This window comes from Phocoena phocoena, chromosome 7, assembly GCF_963924675.1.
Source record: "Phocoena phocoena chromosome 7, mPhoPho1.1, whole genome shotgun sequence".
In the NCBI taxonomy this organism is placed as follows: domain Eukaryota; kingdom Metazoa; phylum Chordata; class Mammalia; order Artiodactyla; family Phocoenidae; genus Phocoena; species Phocoena phocoena.
The window spans coordinates 60,551,680-60,570,029 of record NC_089225.1 but is presented as its reverse complement, the minus strand read 5'-3'; the positions used below and the strand labels follow the sequence as shown (position 1 = coordinate 60,570,029).

Below are 18,350 nucleotides of genomic sequence, written 5' to 3'. Positions count from 1 at the left end.
AATGCCTCAGTGAGTCTTGAAAACCAAAAATACAAATCTCGAGCTTCCTTATTTGTGTAATACCTGCATCCTTATTTTAAAATTTCATAGATACCCCTGGACCACCTTCTGCTCCGAGAGTTGTAGATACCACCAAACACAGCATTAGTTTAGCCTGGACCAAGCCCATGTATGACGGTGGCACTGACATCATAGGATATGTTCTTGAAATGCAAGAGAAGGACACTGACCAGTGGTACCGAGTGCATACCAACACCACAATAAGAAATAATGAATTCACTGTGACAGACCTTAAAATGGGCCAGAAATACTCCTTCAGAGTCGCTGCTGTGAACGTGAAGGGCATGAGTGAATACAGCGAGTCAACTGCTGAAATTGAGCCCACGGAAAGACTAGGTATTTATAATATAAGGTTTTAGGTGAATTATTTTCTCATCACACCTGTTCATGAATTAATTAAGTTTTGACATTTACTTTCCAGAAATACCGGATCTTGAGCTTGCAGATGATTTAAAGAAGATTGTGACCATCAGAGCTGGGGCCTCGTTGCGGCTGATGGTGTCTGTATCTGGAAGACCACCACCCGTCATCACATGGAGCAAGAAGGGCATTGACCTTGCAAGCCGGGCGATCATTGACAACACTGAGAGTTACTCTTTACTTATTGTGGACAAAGTTAACCGGTATGATGCTGGAAAATACACCATTGAAGCTGAAAACCAATCTGGCAAGAAATCAGCAACTGTCCTTGTTAAAGTATATGGTAAGTATTTGTCTTAAGATGAACTATGCTGTGAGTAGATTGTTTAAAAAGATACACCTTGACCTCTGATTATCACCTCTCTAAAAGGAACTATGTTGAGTACGTTTTCCTGCCCCCCAAAAAATCTATCAACCAGTCAGGCAAACAGGAAGTATGGATCTTTCATTCTCTTGTTTTAGATACTCCTGGTCCCTGTCCTTCAGTGAAAGTTAAGGAAGTATCAAGAGATTCTGTGACCATTACTTGGGAAGTTCCCACAATTGATGGTGGAGCTCCTGTCAACAATTACATTATTGAGAAGCGTGAAGCTGCCATGAGAGCATTCAAAACAGTAACTACCAAATGCAGCAAGACGCTCTACAGAATTTCTGGACTTATAGAAGGAACCATGTACTATTTCAGAGTGCTGCCAGAAAATATTTATGGCATTGGAGAACCTTGTGAAACATCTGATGCAGTTCTGGTCTCGGAAGTACCTTTGGTGCCTGTGAAGCTAGAAGTTGTCGATGTCACCAAATCCACTGTTACACTTGCCTGGGAGAAACCACTGTACGATGGTGGTAGCCGGCTCACTGGCTATGTTCTTGAGGCCTGCAAAGCTGGCACCGACAGATGGATGAAGGTTGTCACCTCAAAACCCACAGTCCTAGAGCACACTGTTATTTCCTTAAATGAAGGTGAACAGTACTTATTTAGAGTAAGGGCACAAAATGAGAAAGGTGTGTCAGAACCAAGAGAGATCATCACAGCCGTGACTGTACAAGACCTCAGAGGTATGTACCAAATCACCAAAATAGCAATAATAGTAAAGGAAAATGAAGGAAACATTCAGAATTCATGACACTTTGTCATTAGAAATAATACTTATGAATAAATGCCTACTTTTTCTCATAGTGTTGCCAGCAATCGATCTTTCTACAATGCCTCAAAAGACCATCCACGTCCCAGCCGGCAGACCAGTAGAGCTGGTGATACCAATTGCTGGTCGCCCACCTCCTGCTGCTTCCTGGTTCTTTGCTGGCTCTAAACTAAGAGAATCAGAGCGTGTCGCAGTTGAAACTCATACTAAGGTAGCTAAATTAACCATTCGTGAAACCACTATCAGAGATACTGGAGACTATATACTTGAACTGAAGAATGCAACCGGAACTACTTCAGAGACCATTAAGGTTATCATTCTCGGTAAGGATGAGAGACCAAGACACAAGCAAGCTGTTGTTGTTTAGTCACCCAATTTTGATCTGAAGTGAAAATTAACCTCCGGGATTTCTTTTTTTTTTTTTTCATAGACAAGCCTGGTCCACCAACTGGGCCTGTCAAGATTGAAGAAATTGATGCTACTTCGGTGACCATTTCCTGGGGACCGCCTGAACTGGATGGTGGTGCTCCACTGAGTGGCTACGTGGTAGAACAACGTGATGCCCACCGTCCAGGGTGGCTGCCAGTGTCTGAATCAGTGACTAGACCAACATTTAAGTTTACCAGGCTCACTGAAGGAAACGAGTATGTGTTCCGTATCGCTGCGACAAACCGCTTCGGGATCGGCTCGTACTTGCAATCTGAGGTCATAGAATGTCGCAGCCGCATCAGTAAGTCGTGGACGCCCGCCCCCGACTCTCCCCACCTCTGATTCTAAATATTAACAAGAGGGAATTTATTCTTAATATACCCTTATGTAAGTAAAAATAGGTCACAAAGTTAATCCCAGGGTCTTTCCAAGGTTTCTAAATCTCCTTTTCTTGGAAGTTTTCAACATGGTTGGGGTTTTTTTTAATGGAAGAAAGAGAGGAGGGAGTTAGGGAAGGATGGATGGAAGGAAAGGGGGGAGGGAGGACTGGCTGTTACAGTGAGAAACAATACAGAATACATGCTTAATAAATGTTTATAAAATGGAAGAAAATGAGGAACAGCAAGAAAAGTACAAAAATGAAAACACGAGAAAAACAGTTGCAAGAGTCTTATATGTACCATTTTAAGATGGTATATGCAAGACACACTTATACAAATGTATGAGTCTTCAATTTATTCATGGTGCCATGTTGTGTTTACCTCTGTCTTGCTGCAGATATTCCTGGACCTCCAGAAACATTACAGATATTTGATGTCTCACGTGAGGGCATGACACTTACTTGGTACCCACCAGAAGATGATGGTGGCTCCCAAGTGACTGGATACATCGTGGAGCGCAAAGAAGTGAGAGCAGATCGATGGGTCCGTGTAAATAAAGTACCAGTGACGATGACACGGTACCGTTCCACTGGCCTTACTGAAGGCTTAGAATATGAACACCGTGTCACAGCCATTAACGCGAGAGGAACTGGAAAACCAAGCCGTCCTTCCAAACCCACCATTGCCATGGATCCAATTGGTAAATACCTTTTGTATAAGTTTATTGAGGTATAATTTAATGTGGTAACAGTCACCCTTCTGAAATACAGAATTCTATAAGTTTTGTATAACCACCACCACAATCAAAATATAGAATATTTCCAACAGCTCAAAAAGTTCAGTTGTGTCCTCTGTCATCAATCCCCTCCCCACTCCAACCCCAGGCAACTTTGGGCAAATAACTTTTTATATTCTTCTCTTGAGTCTATTTCTCCCGCTTTAAAATGGAACTCACAATACACACCCTATATCACAGTTAAAATTGTAAAGCAAGTTAATATTTCTGGAAGCACTTTAAAAACTGATGGTAAATGTAAGATAGTATTAGTGATTATAAACAAAGCACAAATAAGACAAGGAAAAACCAAGAGCTTTAAGCAATGTTAACTGATTAAAATGAATTAAACATTTACAAAATGAAAACTATTCTACTGTTATAGTCCATGTTTCCACAACTCACTGAAATTGTTAGGTGGTGCATTTGATTTTCAACTTTGCAGAAACTTTAACAAGTATGTTATTGTCTTATTCTTATTTCCAGCTCCTCCAGGAAAGCCACAAAACCCAAGAGTTACTGATACAACAAGGACATCAGTCTCCCTGGCCTGGAGTGTTCCAGAAGACGAAGGAGGATCTAAAGTCACAGGCTACTTGATCGAAATGCAAAAAGTTGATCAATACGAATGGACCAAATGCAACACCACCCCAACCAAGATTCGGGAGTATACTCTCACACACCTACCTCAGGGCGCTGAATACAGATTCCGTGTCCTAGCTTGTAACGCTGGTGGACCTGGGGAGCCCGCTGAGGTACCAGGAACAGTCAAAGTCACGGAAATGCTTGGTAAGACATATGATCATTCACTTTCTGCTGTAATTGCCTTAAGACTTATTTCCTACACCCGCCTCCCAAAATGCTAATTGTAACCCTACCTTTCTTCCCAGAATATCCTGACTATGAACTTGATGAAAGATACCAGGAAGGTATCTGTGTAAGACAAGGTGGGGTCATCAGACTTACCATACCAATCAAAGGAAAACCATTCCCAATATGTAAATGGACCAAGGAAGGCCAAGATATTAGTAAGCGTGCCATGATTGCAACCTCTGAAACTCACACTGAGCTTGTAATCAAAGAAGCAGACAGGGATGATTCTGGCACTTACGACCTGGTTCTGGAAAACAAATGTGGCAAGAAGGCTGTCTACATCAAGGTCAGGGTGATAGGAAGTCCCAACACTCCAGAAGGACCACTTGAATATGACGACATACAAGCTCGCTCTGTAAGGGTCAGTTGGAGACCCCCTGCCGATGATGGTGGTGCTGACATCTTAGGCTACATCCTCGAGAGACGAGAAGTGCCTAAAGCCGCCTGGTACACCATCGACTCCAGAGTCCGAGGTACATCTCTGGTCGTAAAAGGCCTCAAAGAAAATGTGGAGTACCATTTCCGTGTTTCAGCAGAAAACCAGTTTGGAATAAGCAAACCCTTGAAATCTGAGGAACCAGTCATACCAAAAACACCACTGAGTAAGTGCTCTTCCAACCATAACACTGTAAAAATCCTCTCAGTGCTCTTTTGTTTCGAAAGGAAAGCCACCAGCTTACTAGAGTTGGGACTGCATTCTAACACATGTGTTTTCCACTTACATTCCTAGACCCTCCCGAGCCTCCAAGCAATCCCCCAGAAGTACTAGATGTGACCAAGAGTTCTGTCAGCCTCTCCTGGTCCCGGCCCAGAGACGATGGTGGTTCTCGGGTCACAGGCTACTACATTGAACGCAAGGAGACATCAACTGACAAGTGGGTCAGACACAACAAGACTCAGATCACCACCACAATGTACACCATCACCGGGCTTGTTCCTGACGCGGAATATCAGTTCCGCATCATCGCACAGAATGACGTTGGTCTAAGTGAGACCAGCCCTGCTTCTGAACCAGTTGTTTGCAAAGATCCATTTGGTAAGGAAAGAGTTTCCAAAGGGGTTAGAATCAGAGAGGCAAACCACCTTTGCTGTTTTTCTTTTATTTCAGCAGGAAAGCTGATTTCCTTTTCAACTGTTTTCAAATATTTCAGATAAGCCAAGCCAACCTGGAGAACTCGAGATTCTTTCAATATCCAAAGACAGCGTCACTCTACAATGGGAGAAACCTGAATGCGATGGTGGCAAAGAAATCCTTGGATACTGGGTTGAATATAGACAATCTGGAGACAATGCCTGGAAGAAGAGCAGTAAGGACCGCATCAAGGACAGGCAATTCACAATAGGGGGTTTGCTGGAAGCTACAGAGTATGAATTCAGGGTTTTCGCTGAGAATGAGACAGGGCTGAGCAGACCTCGAAGAACCGCTATGTCTGTAAAGACGAAACTAACATGTAAGTAGCCATTAGTTCTCTGCTTATGGTTTACAAACTGAGCAACATGTTAAGGCTAATTCTTCCTCTGGACTAAGCAGATCTCCAGAAAGCTTTACTGGAGAGCAAGTGTTTGGAAAGAAATCACTCACTCTGGCATATTCACACACAGGGAACAGTTGATGCTTCTAGAGGAAGTCATTCCAAGCACATAACCTCAGCAGTGAACTGTTAGGTGCAGTGAACTGATTCCTAAAGCAATTTCTCCCTTGAATACAATGGTGTTTTTTTTTTAATACTCCTAGTAAGACTTGAAGGGTCAACAAATGTACCCCGCTTCAGTGAACCTAAGTAAGGGCAAATCTACAGATTTATAGAGAACTAATATTCCCCCAAAACCCTATACATTGTTAATGCCTCCCGATCATAAAAGGTCACCCTACATAATAATATGATGATGTGCTCATTGAATCTCTACTTTCCAGATGATCCTCCAGTCACTGTGAAGCCTTGTTAAGAATTAGACTCATATGTAAATAATGGTGTCTAATAAAGTATTAGTCAATAGGATGAATTTCATTCCTGATATACAAGGACAGAGGATTATAGATTCAGTAGTAACAATAATGCATTAATGTTATCTCTCATACCCTTCAGCTGGAGAGGCCCCAGGAGTACGCCAAGAAATGAAGGATGTCACCACCAAACTGGGTGAAGCTGCTCAACTCTCATGCCAGATCGTTGGAAGGCCTCTACCAGACATTAAATGGTACCGATTTGGTGAGGAGCTGATACAAAGCCGCAAGTACAAAATGTCTTCAGATGGACGCACACATACTCTAACAGTAATGACCGAGGAACAAGAAGATGAAGGCGTTTATACCTGCATAGCTACCAATGAGGTTGGAGAAGTAGAATCCAGCAGTAAGCTTCTCCTGCAAGCAACGCCACAATTCCATCCTGGTTACCCACTGAAAGAGAAGTATTACGGTGCTGTGGGGTCAACGCTTCGACTTCACGTTACATACATTGGCCGTCCAGTACCTGCCATCACTTGGTTCCATGGCCAGAAACTTTTGCAAAACTCAGAAAACATTGCTATTGAAAACACTGAGCAGTATACTCATCTCGTCATGAAGAATATCCAACGTAAGACTCACGCTGGGAAATACAAAGTTCAGCTCAGCAATGTTCTTGGAACGGTGGATGCCATCCTTGATGTGGAAATACAAGGTATTTTATTTTCATTCTCAGTGGGGGTTTTTTTTGTTGTTGTTTTTAAAGAAAAAAGAAAAATATCCTGGGAGACACACTACAGAAACCACTCCAATTGTATTTTCTCCCAACAGATAAACCAGACAAACCTACAGGACCAATTGTGATTGAAGCTCTATTGAAGAACTCTGTGGTGATCAGCTGGAAACCACCTGCAGATGACGGAGGCTCCTGGATCACCAATTATGTGGTAGAGAAACGTGAGGCCAAGGAAGGGGTTGAATGGCAATTGGTGTCTTCAGCCATCTCAGTGACAACCTGTAGAATTGTGAACCTCACGGAAAATGCTGGGTATTACTTCCGGGTTTCGGCTCAGAACACGTTTGGCATCAGTGACCCTCTAGAAGTCTCCTCAGTTGTGATCATTAAGAGTCCATTTGGTGAGTACAACCTCTACAGTCTCCCTATGGCAAAATTCCATCTGTATGTAAAACTTTTTTTTTAAACAGAAATAACTTTTGAAAGGAGATAGCAAAGATTCAGCTAAAGTACAAGTGCCTTTTATCTCACTTAAATTGAATTTTTGCTTATCTAAAAGGGCACATGTACACCCTATCCCCTTCTTCTCTAAAAAGGAACTTTGTGTTTCAGTAAGTTTCTCAGCATAAAGTAACCAATTTCATTTTTCTGGATTAGTTATTCTTAATAGAACTTTGGGTTCATAACATTTTATTTTTTATAAAATAAGCTCTTCATAAAGCTGTTTGTTTCACCCCATGAGTCAAATGCTTTTTGTTTTAAACAGAAAAGCCAGGTGCTCCTGGCAAACCAACTATTGCTGCTGTCACAAAAGATTCTTGTGTTGTGGCCTGGAAGCCACCTGCCAGTGATGGAGGTGCAAAGATTAGAAATTACTACCTGGAGAAGCGTGAGAAGAAGCAGAACAAGTGGATTGCTGTGACAACAGATGAAATTCGAGAAACCGTCTTTTCAGTGCAAAACCTTATTGAAGGTCTTGAATATGAGTTCCGTGTGAAATGTGAAAACCTAGGTGGGGAAAGCGAATGGAGTGAAATATCAGAACCTGTCATTCCCAAATCTGATGTCCCAATTCAGGCACCACACTTTAAAGAGGAACTGAGAAATCTAAATGTCAGATATCAGAGCAATGCTACTTTGGTCTGCAAAGTGACTGGTCATCCAAAACCAATTGTGAAATGGTACAGACAAGGCAAAGAAATCATCGCAGATGGATTAAAGTACAGGATTCAAGAGTTTAAGGGTGGCTACCACCAGCTCATCATTGCAAGCGTCACAGATGATGATGCCACAGTTTACCAAGTCAGAGCTACCAACCAAGGAGGGTCTGTGTCTGGCACTGCCTCCTTGGAAGTAGAAGGTAAAAACAAATCAGCAAACACCATTTTGGTGCTAGATTACATATTAATTGGGGGGGGGTGCTCTTAAATAGTGTTGGGTATTGCTAAATTATATTCTTCCTTCTTTTATTCTGATACAGTTCCAGCCAAGATACACTTGCCTAAAAATCTTGAAGGCATGGGAGCAGTCCACGCCCTCCGAGGTGAGGTAATCAGCATCAAGATCCCATTCAGTGGCAAACCAGACCCAGTGATCACCTGGCAGAAAGGGCAAGATCTCATCAACAACAATGGCCACTACCAAGTTATTGTCACAAGATCTTTCACGTCACTTGTTTTCCTCAATGGAGTGGAGAGAAAAGATGCTGGTTTCTATGTGGTCTGTGCTAAAAACAGGTTTGGAATTGATCAGAAGACAGTTGAACTGGATGTGGCCGATGTTCCCGACCCACCCAGAGGAGTCAAAGTTAGTGACGTTTCACGAGATTCTGTCAACTTAACATGGACTGAGCCAGCTTCTGATGGTGGCAGCAAAATCACCAACTACATTGTTGAAAAATGTGCGACCACTGCAGAAAGATGGATCCGCGTAGGACAGGCCCGAGAAACACACTATACCGTGATCAACTTATTTGGAAAAACAAGTTACCAGTTCCGTATAATAGCAGAAAATAAATTTGGCCTAAGCAAGCCTTCTGAGGCTTCAGAACCAACCATAACCAAAGAAGATAAGACCAGAGCTATGAACTATGATGAAGAGGTTGATGAAACCAGGGAAGTTTCTATGACCAAAGCATCTCACTCTTCAACCAAGGAACTCTATGAGAAATATATGATTGCTGAAGATCTTGGGCGTGGTCAGTTTGGAATTGTCCACCGTTGTGTTGAAACATCCTCAAAGAAGACATACATGGCCAAATTTGTTAAAGTCAAAGGGACTGATCAGGTTTTGGTAAAGAAAGAAATTTCCATTCTAAACATCGCTAGGCACCGAAATATCCTATACCTCCATGAATCATTTGAAAGCATGGAAGAATTAGTTATGATCTTTGAGTTCATATCAGGACTTGACATATTTGAACGCATTAACACAAGTGCTTTTGAACTTAATGAGAGAGAAATTGTAAGCTATGTTCGCCAGGTCTGTGAAGCACTTGAGTTCTTACACAGTCATAATATTGGACACTTTGATATTAGACCAGAAAATATCATTTACCAAACAAGAAGGAGCTCCACCATTAAAATCATAGAATTCGGTCAGGCCCATCAGCTGAAGCCAGGGGACAACTTTAGGCTTCTGTTCACTGCCCCTGAATACTACGCACCTGAAGTCCACCAGCATGATGTTGTCAGCACAGCCACAGACATGTGGTCACTCGGAACACTCGTGTATGTGCTGTTGAGTGGTATCAATCCATTCCTGGCTGAAACTAACCAACAGGTAATTGAGAACATCATGAATGCTGAATATACCTTTGATGAAGAAGCATTCCAAGAGATCAGCACTGAAGCCATGGACTTTGTTGACCGGCTGTTAGTGAAAGAGAGAAAATCTCGCATGACAGCATCTGAGGCTCTCCAGCACCCATGGCTGAAGCAGAAGATAGAAAGAGTCAGTACTAAAGTGATCAGGACATTGAAACACCGACGTTACTACCACACCCTGATCAAGAAAGACCTCAACTTGGTTGTGTCTGCAGCCAGGATCTCCTGTGGTGGTGCAATTCGATCTCAGAAGGGAGTGAGCATTGCTAAAGTTAAAGTGGCATCCATTGAAATCGGCCCAGTTTCCGGACAGATAATGCATGCAGTCGTTGAAGAAGGAGGATATGTCAAATACGTATGCAAAGTTGAAAATTACGATCAGTCTACCCACGTGACTTGGTACTTTGGTGTCAGACAGCTGGAGAACAGTGAGAAATATGAAATCACCTATGACGATGGAGTGGCCACCATGTATGTCAAAGACATTACCAAATTCGATGACGGTACCTACAGATGCAAAGTAGTCAACGACTACGGGGAAGACAGTTCTTACGCAGAGCTGTTTGTTAAAGGTGTGAGAGAAGTTTACGACTATTACTGCCGTAGAACCATAAAGAAACTTAAGCGCAGAACAGATACCATGAGACTCCTGGAAAGGCCACCAGAATTCACGCTGCCTCTCTATAACAGGACAGTTTATGTGGGTGAAAATGTCCGGTTTGGAGTAACTATAACTGTCCACCCAGAGCCTCGAGTTACATGGTATAAATCAGGTCAGAAAATCAAACCAGGTGATGATGATAGGAAGTACACATTTGAGTCCGACAAGGGTCTTTACCAATTAACAATCAACAGTGTAACTACGGATGATGCTGCCGAATACACTGTTGTTGCAAGAAACAAATACGGTGAAGACAGCTGCAAAGCAAAGCTGACTGTGACCCCACACCCACCTCCAACAGGTACGACCCTAAGACCCATGTTCAAACGGCTACTGGCAAACGCAGAATGCCAAGAAGGCCAAAGTGTCTGCTTTGAGATCAGGGTGTCTGGCATCCCCCCGCCAACATTAAAATGGGAGAAAGACGGTCAGCCACTGTCCCTCGGGCCCAACATTGAAATTATCCACGAAGGCTTGGATTATTACGCTCTTCATATCAGGGATACTTTGCCTGAAGACACGGGTTACTACAGAGTCACAGCCACAAACACTGCTGGATCCACCAGCTGCCAGGCCCACCTACAAGTGGAACGCCTGAGGTACGTCAAACAGGTGTTCAAGACTAAGGAGGAGCGCGAGCGACATGTACAGAGGCAAATTGACAAGACGCTGAGAATGGCTGAAATTCTTTCCGGAACTGAGACTGTGCCACTGACACAGGTCGCCCAGGAGGCACTGAGAGAAGCTGCCACCCTTTACAAACCAGCCGTCAGCACCAAGACTGTAAAAGGGGAATACCGACTTGAGACAGAAGAAAAGAAGGAGGAGAGAAAACTCCGCATGCCTTACGAAGTACCAGAGCCACGCAAGTACAAACCGGCTGCCATAGAAGAAGACCAACACATTAAGCAGTTCGTGCCCATGTCTGACATGAAATGGTACAAAAAGATACGCGATCAATTTGAAATGCCTGGGAAGATGGACAGAGTTGTACAGAAAAGACCCAAGCGCATCCGCCTTTCAAGATGGGAACAGTTCTACGTGATGCCTCTTCCACGCATCACCGATCAATACAGACCCAAGTGGAGGATTCCCAAACTGTCCCAAGATGACCTTGAAATGGTGAGACCAGCCCGCCGGCGTACACCTTCTCCTGATTATTACTTTTATTACAGACCCAGGAGACGTTCTCTCGGTGACATCTCGGATGAAGAATTACTCCTGCCCATTGACGACTACCTGGCAATGAAGAGAACAGAGGAAGAGAGGCTGCGTCTTGAAGAAGAGCTGGAACTGGGTTTTTCAGCCTCACCCCCAAGCCGGAGCCCACCACGTTTTGAGCTTTCGAGTCTGCGTTACCCTTCCCCACAAGCTCACGTCAAGGTGGAGGAAGCAAGAAAAGACTTCAGATACTCAACGTATCACATCCCAACGAAGGCGGAGACGAGCACGAGTTACGCAGAGCTGCGGGAGCGGCACGCCCGCACCTGGCACAGGCAGCCCAGGCAGCGGCAGAGGATCATGGCCGAGAGAGAGGACCAAGAGCTGCTGCGTCCAGTCACCACCACCCAGCGCCTCTCGGAATACAAAAGCGAGCTGGACCACATGGCGAAGGAAGAAAAATCTAGAAGGAAATCAAGACGCCAGAGAGAAGTGACTGAAATAACGGAAATTGAGGAAGAATATGAGATCTCCAAACACGCTCAGAGAGACACTTCCTCCTCGGTGTCCAGGCTGCTGAGACGCCGGCGCTCCCTGTCTCCGACCTACATCGAGTTGATGAGGCCGGTGTCCGAGCTGATCCGGCCGCGGCCACAGCCAGCTGAGGAATATGAAGATGAAGATGACGTAGAAAGAAGGTCTCCTACCCCAGAGAGGACTCGCCCACGTTCCCCCAGTCCTGTGTCTAGTGAGCGTTCACTGTCAAGATTTGAGAGGTCGGCAAGATTTGATATCTTTTCCAGGTACGAGTCCATGAAAGCTGCTTTAAAAACTCAGAAGACATCAGAAAGGAAGTATGAGGTTTTGAGTCAGCAGCCTTTTACGCTGGACCACGTGCCTCGAATCACACTGAGGATGCGCTCCCACAGGGTACCGTGCGGCCAAAATACACGTTTTATCTTAAATGTTCAGTCTAAGCCAACTGCCGAGGTCAAATGGTACCACAACGGTGTAGAACTCCAAGAGAGCAGTAAGATTCATTACACCAACACCAGTGGGGTTCTGACCCTGGAAATTCTGGACTGTCATATTGATGACGGCGGAACATACCGTGCCGTGTGCACCAACTACAAAGGTGAGGCTTCTGACTATGCAACCTTGGACGTCACGGGAGGGGATTACACCACCTATGCTTCCCAGCGCAGAGACGAAGAGGTCCCCCGATCCATTTTCCCTGAGCTGACGAGAACAGAGGCATATGCGGTTTCATCATTTAAGAAAACATCTGAGATGGAAGCTTCCTCTTCCGTCAGGGAAATGAAATCACAGATGACAGAGACAAGGGAAAGTCTCTCATCATATGAACACCACGCATCTGCAGAAATGAAAAGCGCTGCAGTCGAAGAAAAGTCGCTGGAAGAAAAATCCACACACAGGAAGATCAAGACGACTTTGGCAGCAAGAATTCTCACGAAGCCAAGGTCCGTAACGGTGTATGAAGGCGACTCTGCAAGGTTTTCTTGCGATACAGATGGTGAGCCGGTACCGACTGTGACATGGCTGCGTAGGGGACAAGTCATAAGCACTTCCGCCCGCCACCAAGTGACCACCGCAAAGTACAAATCGACCTTTGAGATCTCTTCAGTCCAGGCTTCGGATGAGGGCAACTACAGCGTGGTGGTAGAGAACAGCGAAGGGAAGCAAGAGGCACAGTTTACTCTGACCATTCAAAAGGCCAGGGTTACTGAAAAGGCTCTGACATCACCACCGAAAGTCAAATCCCCAGAGCCTCGGGTAAAATCCCCAGAAGGAGTCACGTCTCCAAAACAAGTGAAATCCCCAGAACCGGTGACTTCTCACCCAAAAGCTGTATCACCCACAGAGATAAAACCCACACCAGCAGAAAAGGTTCAGCAGCTGCCAGTCACTGCCCCACCCAAGATAATTCAGTCCTTGAAAGCAGAAGCTTCTAAAGATATAGCAAAGCTGACCTGTGTGGTCGAAAGTACTGTATTGTGTGCAAAAGAGGTCGCCTGGTATAAAGATGGTAAGAAACTGAAGGAAAACGGGCATTTCCAGTTTCATTATTCAGCAGATGGTACCTATGAGCTCAAAATCCATAACCTCACTGAATCTGATTGTGGAGAATACATTTGTGAGATTTCTGGTGAAGGTGGAACTTCCAAAACTAACTTCCAATTTGTGGGACAAGCCTTTAAGAATATCCATGAGGAAGTTTCAAGCATATCAGAAACCAAGAAAGCGGCTCTGAAAACTGCTGAGCCAACAGAAACCAAGAAAACTGAACCAAAAGCTCCTGAACCAGTTTCCACAAAACCAGTAATTGTTACTGGGCTGCAGGATACAACTATTTCTTCAGACAGTGTCACTAAATTTGCAGTTAAAGCTACTGGAGAACCCCAGCCAACTGTCATCTGGACAAAGGATGGAAAGGTAACCAGTTTTTAAATGATCCTTAAACTTACCTTCTAAAAAAACTAACCTCTTCCCTCTTCCCCATCTCCCAAAGAAAGTTTAAAATTAAATCATTTTTTAAAACTCAAATCACATGCATTCTACAGGCCATAACACAAGGAGGTAAATATAAACTCTCTGAAGACAAAGGAGGATTCTTCCTAGAAATTCGTAACACTGATACTTCTGACGGTGGACTTTATACTTGTACAATAACAAATTCAGCTGGATCTGTGTCCTCTAGCTGCAAATTAACAATAAAAGGTAGGTTGGCTTTTATTCTTACCAATCATTTTCAGAAAACAATATGAAGGAAACATTTCTAAACACTATTCCTTACACACACACACACACAAGTATTAAAATAAAACTGTTTTACCAAGTTACAGAATACCATTTGTACACAAATGTACAAATACACATATTTGAAGTTAGCATATACTTTTATATTTATTAAGTGTCTAATTGTATGTGGTGTTATATAAGATTCCATAGAGATTATGTAAGATTCCTGCTCCCAGGAACATTTAAGAATAAAGTCAGGTGATTATACAAAATGGCACTTCTTCCCTAAAGCTTCACTCTTGCTAATTTTCCAAAGCAGTGGAAAGTTAATGAAAGAACTGTATCGGTTTTCCCAATTAAAATTAGTTTGCTTTCATCTCAGTCTTCTAAAACATAATTCAATTGTTTTAATTACTCAAAATCTCCTAAATCCACCCATCTCCTAAATCCTTCAACTATTCTTTTCAAAACTTTTTTTCCCCTTAAGTCATAAAAATCATTCTTCTGTTTAGTTGAGTTTAAATAATCATTACACTGATCACCAAAGTCATGCATGACCAGTCTCCAAGATTGGGACTGAGAAAGCGTTAGGTATTACCTACACTGCATGCGTTAAGTTAATATTTTTTCTTCGTATATTATTCACTTACAGAATCCACAAGAGAAGAGGGTGGGGCCTCTTTCCAATTCAGTTTGCCTTATAGAGCTTTCTTTTTCAGCTGTAAAAGACACTGAGATACAGAAAGTATCGACACAAAAGACCTCCAAAAGTACATCCCAGAAGAAGGCAGCTGTCCAAGAGGAAATTTCCAAAAAAGCCCTAATCAAGATGTCAGAGGTGAAATCTCCAGAGAAGCTGGCCCTCGAGGAGGAAGCTTCAACAGTTCTGATTTCCGAAAAAGTCAAGAAATCAGAAGCGACCTCCCTGGAAAAATCCATTGTCCATGAGGAAATCACTAAAACATCACAGGCATCAGAAGAAATCAGAACTCATGCCGAGATTAAAGCATATTCTACTCAGATGAGTATACCTGATGGTCAGAAAGTGACTTTAAAAGCCAACATTGCTGGTGCCACTGATGTGAAATGGGTATTGAATGGGGTAGAGCTCAGTAACTCCGAGGAGTACAGATATGGCGTCTCAGGCAGTGACCAGACACTGACCATCAAGCAGGCTGGTCACAAAGATGAAGGGATCCTCACCTGCATTGGCAAAACCAGCCAAGGAATCGTCAAGTGTCAGTATGATCTGACCCTGAGCAAAGAACTCTCAGATGCTCCAGCCTTCATCTCCCAGCCCAGATCTCAAAATGTTAACGAAGGACAAAATGTTCTCTTTTCTTGTGAAATCAGTGGTGAGCCATCGCCTGAAATCGAATGGTTTAAAAACAACCTGCCAGTAAGTTGAGTTATGAATATATTACTGAAGAAAGCTTTAAATACTCCATCTACGCCTGAAGAGCTCAAAGAAACCCTTTTTTTCTCTTCTTTTTAGATTTCTGTTTCTTCAAATGTCAGCGTAAGTCGCTCCAGAAATGTATATTCCCTTGAAATCCGAAAGGCCTCAGTAAGTGACAGTGGGAAATACACAATTAAGGCCAAAAATTTCCATGGCCAGTGTTCAGCTACTGCTTCCTTAACGGTCCTTCGTAAGTATATCTTTACCATTTTCCTTACTTGCTTAAGGCCATTATCTGAGTTTTTTTGTTTGTTTTTTGCTTTTGTCTTCTGAGCCCAGCAAACTCTCTGGAGCCTCATTAAGTTCCATGTGTAAGAGACACAGGCCTCCTGTGTGAATTCATTCTTAACGGTCAGCGTTTCTTTACAGCGAGACAGGAACATGGATAAGTTAACTTTCAAAGCAAAGCTACCAACTGTCCTATTACATGTATTTTCAGAATGCACAATATAAAAATTATTTTCTGTATGACTAATCATTTTTCTCCTAGTGATTCTAGCACCTGCATGTAATGTAATGATAGAAATATAAGGATTCGTTTCTGGGAGACACTGAGCTAGCTCTTGACAACTGTATGTATGTATTTGCTTGTGCTTCCACAGCAAATTGTTTGGGTTGCATTTCTGTGTGTGTGTCTAAGTGTTCCATTTCTGTAAGTCAGTGTCAGATGTCATTGGTGTTCACTGTGTATCTGCTATGCTCCACAGCTCTAGTTGAAGAACCTCCCAGAGAGGTAGTATTGAGGACAAGTGGTGACACGAGCTTGCAAGGAAGCTTCTCATCTCAGTCAGTCCAAATGTCTGCCTCTAAGCAGGAGGCCTCCTTCAGCAGCTTCAGCAGCAGCAGTGCTAGCAGCATGACCGAAATGAAATTTGCAAGCATGTCTGCCCAAAGCATGTCCTCCATGCAAGAGTCTTTTGTAGAAATGAGTTCCAGCAGTTTTATGGGAAAATCTAGTATGACACAACTGGAAAGCTCAACTAGTAGGATGCTTAAAGCAGGCCTAAGAGGTGAGCAATCAAATTACTGGTAGAGGTAGACAAGCCTAGTAGCATGGTAGAGTCCTTAGTACATACAATTCAGTAGAAAGCAAATTGTTATATTTTCAGTGATCCTGAAACTTTTTTCTTGTTGTTGTTCCATAAAGGAATTCCACCTAAAATTGAAGCTCTTCCCTCTGACATCAGCATTGACGAGGGCAAAGTTTTAACAGTAGCCTGCGCTTTTACGGGTGAGCCTACCCCGGAAATAACATGGTCCCATGGTGGAAGAAAAATTCAGAATCAAGAACAGCAAGGGAGATTCCACACTGAAAACACAGATGACCTGACAACTCTGATCATCATGGATGTACAGAAACAAGATGGTGGACTTTATACCCTGAGCTTAGAGAATGAATTTGGATCTGATTCTGCTACTGTGAATATAAATATTCGATCCATTTAAGAGGGCCTGTGCTCTCATATTCAGACATTCTGAACCTTTCCTGAACGATTCACATAGACTAATCTTTCTGATCTGTAAATACTTAAAAAAAATGTAGTTTTGTATCAACCTAAATGAGTCGAAGTTCAAAAATATGCATTTCAATCTTTTCTTAATTGTTGACCTAAGAAGATTATACATTTTCTAGTGACATGTACATACTGTATATAGCCGAATTAACGGTTATAAAGTTTTGTACCATTTATTTTATGACATTTTACAATGTAACTGTTGAAACTAACTGTTGGTAGGAGAAAGTTTCTTATGGAACGAATACCCTGCTCAACACTGAATCAATCTTTGTGCCTCAACATAATGTTGATGTCTAAGTATGCCTCAATGGGTCGAGAAATTCCCCATTGAAGACGTCCTATCCACCGACATGATGCTGTGCACGTCACCTGATATGTGCACCGATACTTACTGAATCAGAAATGTAAGGCATTGGTGATGTTTGCATTTACCCTCCTGTAAGCAACACTTGAACGTCTTACATTTTCTCTGATGATGTCACACTCAAAATGATCATGACTTAAATATTACCAGAGCAAAGTGCAACGGCCAACACTTTGTTCGCTCATTTCACACTGTCTCTGACCATAGAGAGTGCCTGGGTAGCTTGGAAAAGCAACATCACCTGGCCATCCCCTCATTTAACCAAGCTGTTCATGCGTTCCTATGCCAGAGCAGTGCCAACTCTTGGAGGTCCTGGGGTGCAGCCAACGCCTTCGTGTGGTAGCTCTAAATTTAAATTACACCAGAGAAACCGGGGCAACTAAGCAATGAGCCACAGCAAAAAATAAAGAACAACAACAACAAAATAAAGCTGTCGTTAAATTAAAAACAACAAAATATTACTAACTGCCCAAAATATCAATTTGATGTAGTTCTTTTCATGCAGGTTTAAATTCAATTGTTAGTTATAATTGTTGGACCTCCTTGAGATAGTAACAACAAAATAAAGCAAGCTATCTGCACCTCAAAATTTGTGATTGGCTGTTTTCTGTAAAATTCTGGGGTTGGGGAGGTATGTGCCTTTGCAAATCACAGAAATGATCATAGATAAGAAGAAGCAACTCAAGTTCTTCACAGCAAATATTTAAATTACCATGTTGAATGCATTCCACAATTTTTTAAAAGCATAGATATGATTCTCATGGATAAAGTTACCCCCAAAAGTTAACAAAAATCCCCCAAAATAATAGGTCAAATCTTCTAAGCTTATTATCAAGAAAA

The 18,350-nt window shown here is 42.8% G+C and overlaps 1 protein-coding gene across 1 annotated transcript in view; it reads left to right on the top strand.

Moving 5' to 3' along the window:
• Positions 1-18,093, top strand: part of TTN (titin) — a 285,745-nt gene extending 267,652 nt beyond the window's left edge. The window contains exons 295-313 of the mRNA XM_065880462.1: positions 91-396; positions 482-763; positions 943-1,536; positions 1,658-1,945; positions 2,053-2,352; positions 2,829-3,131; positions 3,693-3,995; positions 4,097-4,681; positions 4,810-5,115; positions 5,231-5,530; positions 6,167-6,742; positions 6,859-7,164; positions 7,530-8,123; positions 8,244-13,864; positions 13,993-14,149; positions 14,890-15,569; positions 15,666-15,819; positions 16,337-16,639; positions 16,777-18,093. Of these exons, the coding sequence (XP_065736534.1) occupies positions 91-396; positions 482-763; positions 943-1,536; positions 1,658-1,945; positions 2,053-2,352; positions 2,829-3,131; positions 3,693-3,995; positions 4,097-4,681; positions 4,810-5,115; positions 5,231-5,530; positions 6,167-6,742; positions 6,859-7,164; positions 7,530-8,123; positions 8,244-13,864; positions 13,993-14,149; positions 14,890-15,569; positions 15,666-15,819; positions 16,337-16,639; positions 16,777-17,075 (12,257 nt within the window). The 3' untranslated portion in view covers positions 17,076-18,093. The remainder of the gene's footprint in view (positions 1-90; positions 397-481; positions 764-942; positions 1,537-1,657; positions 1,946-2,052; positions 2,353-2,828; positions 3,132-3,692; positions 3,996-4,096; positions 4,682-4,809; positions 5,116-5,230; positions 5,531-6,166; positions 6,743-6,858; positions 7,165-7,529; positions 8,124-8,243; positions 13,865-13,992; positions 14,150-14,889; positions 15,570-15,665; positions 15,820-16,336; positions 16,640-16,776) is intronic.
• The last annotated feature ends 257 nt before the right edge of the window (positions 18,094-18,350 follow it).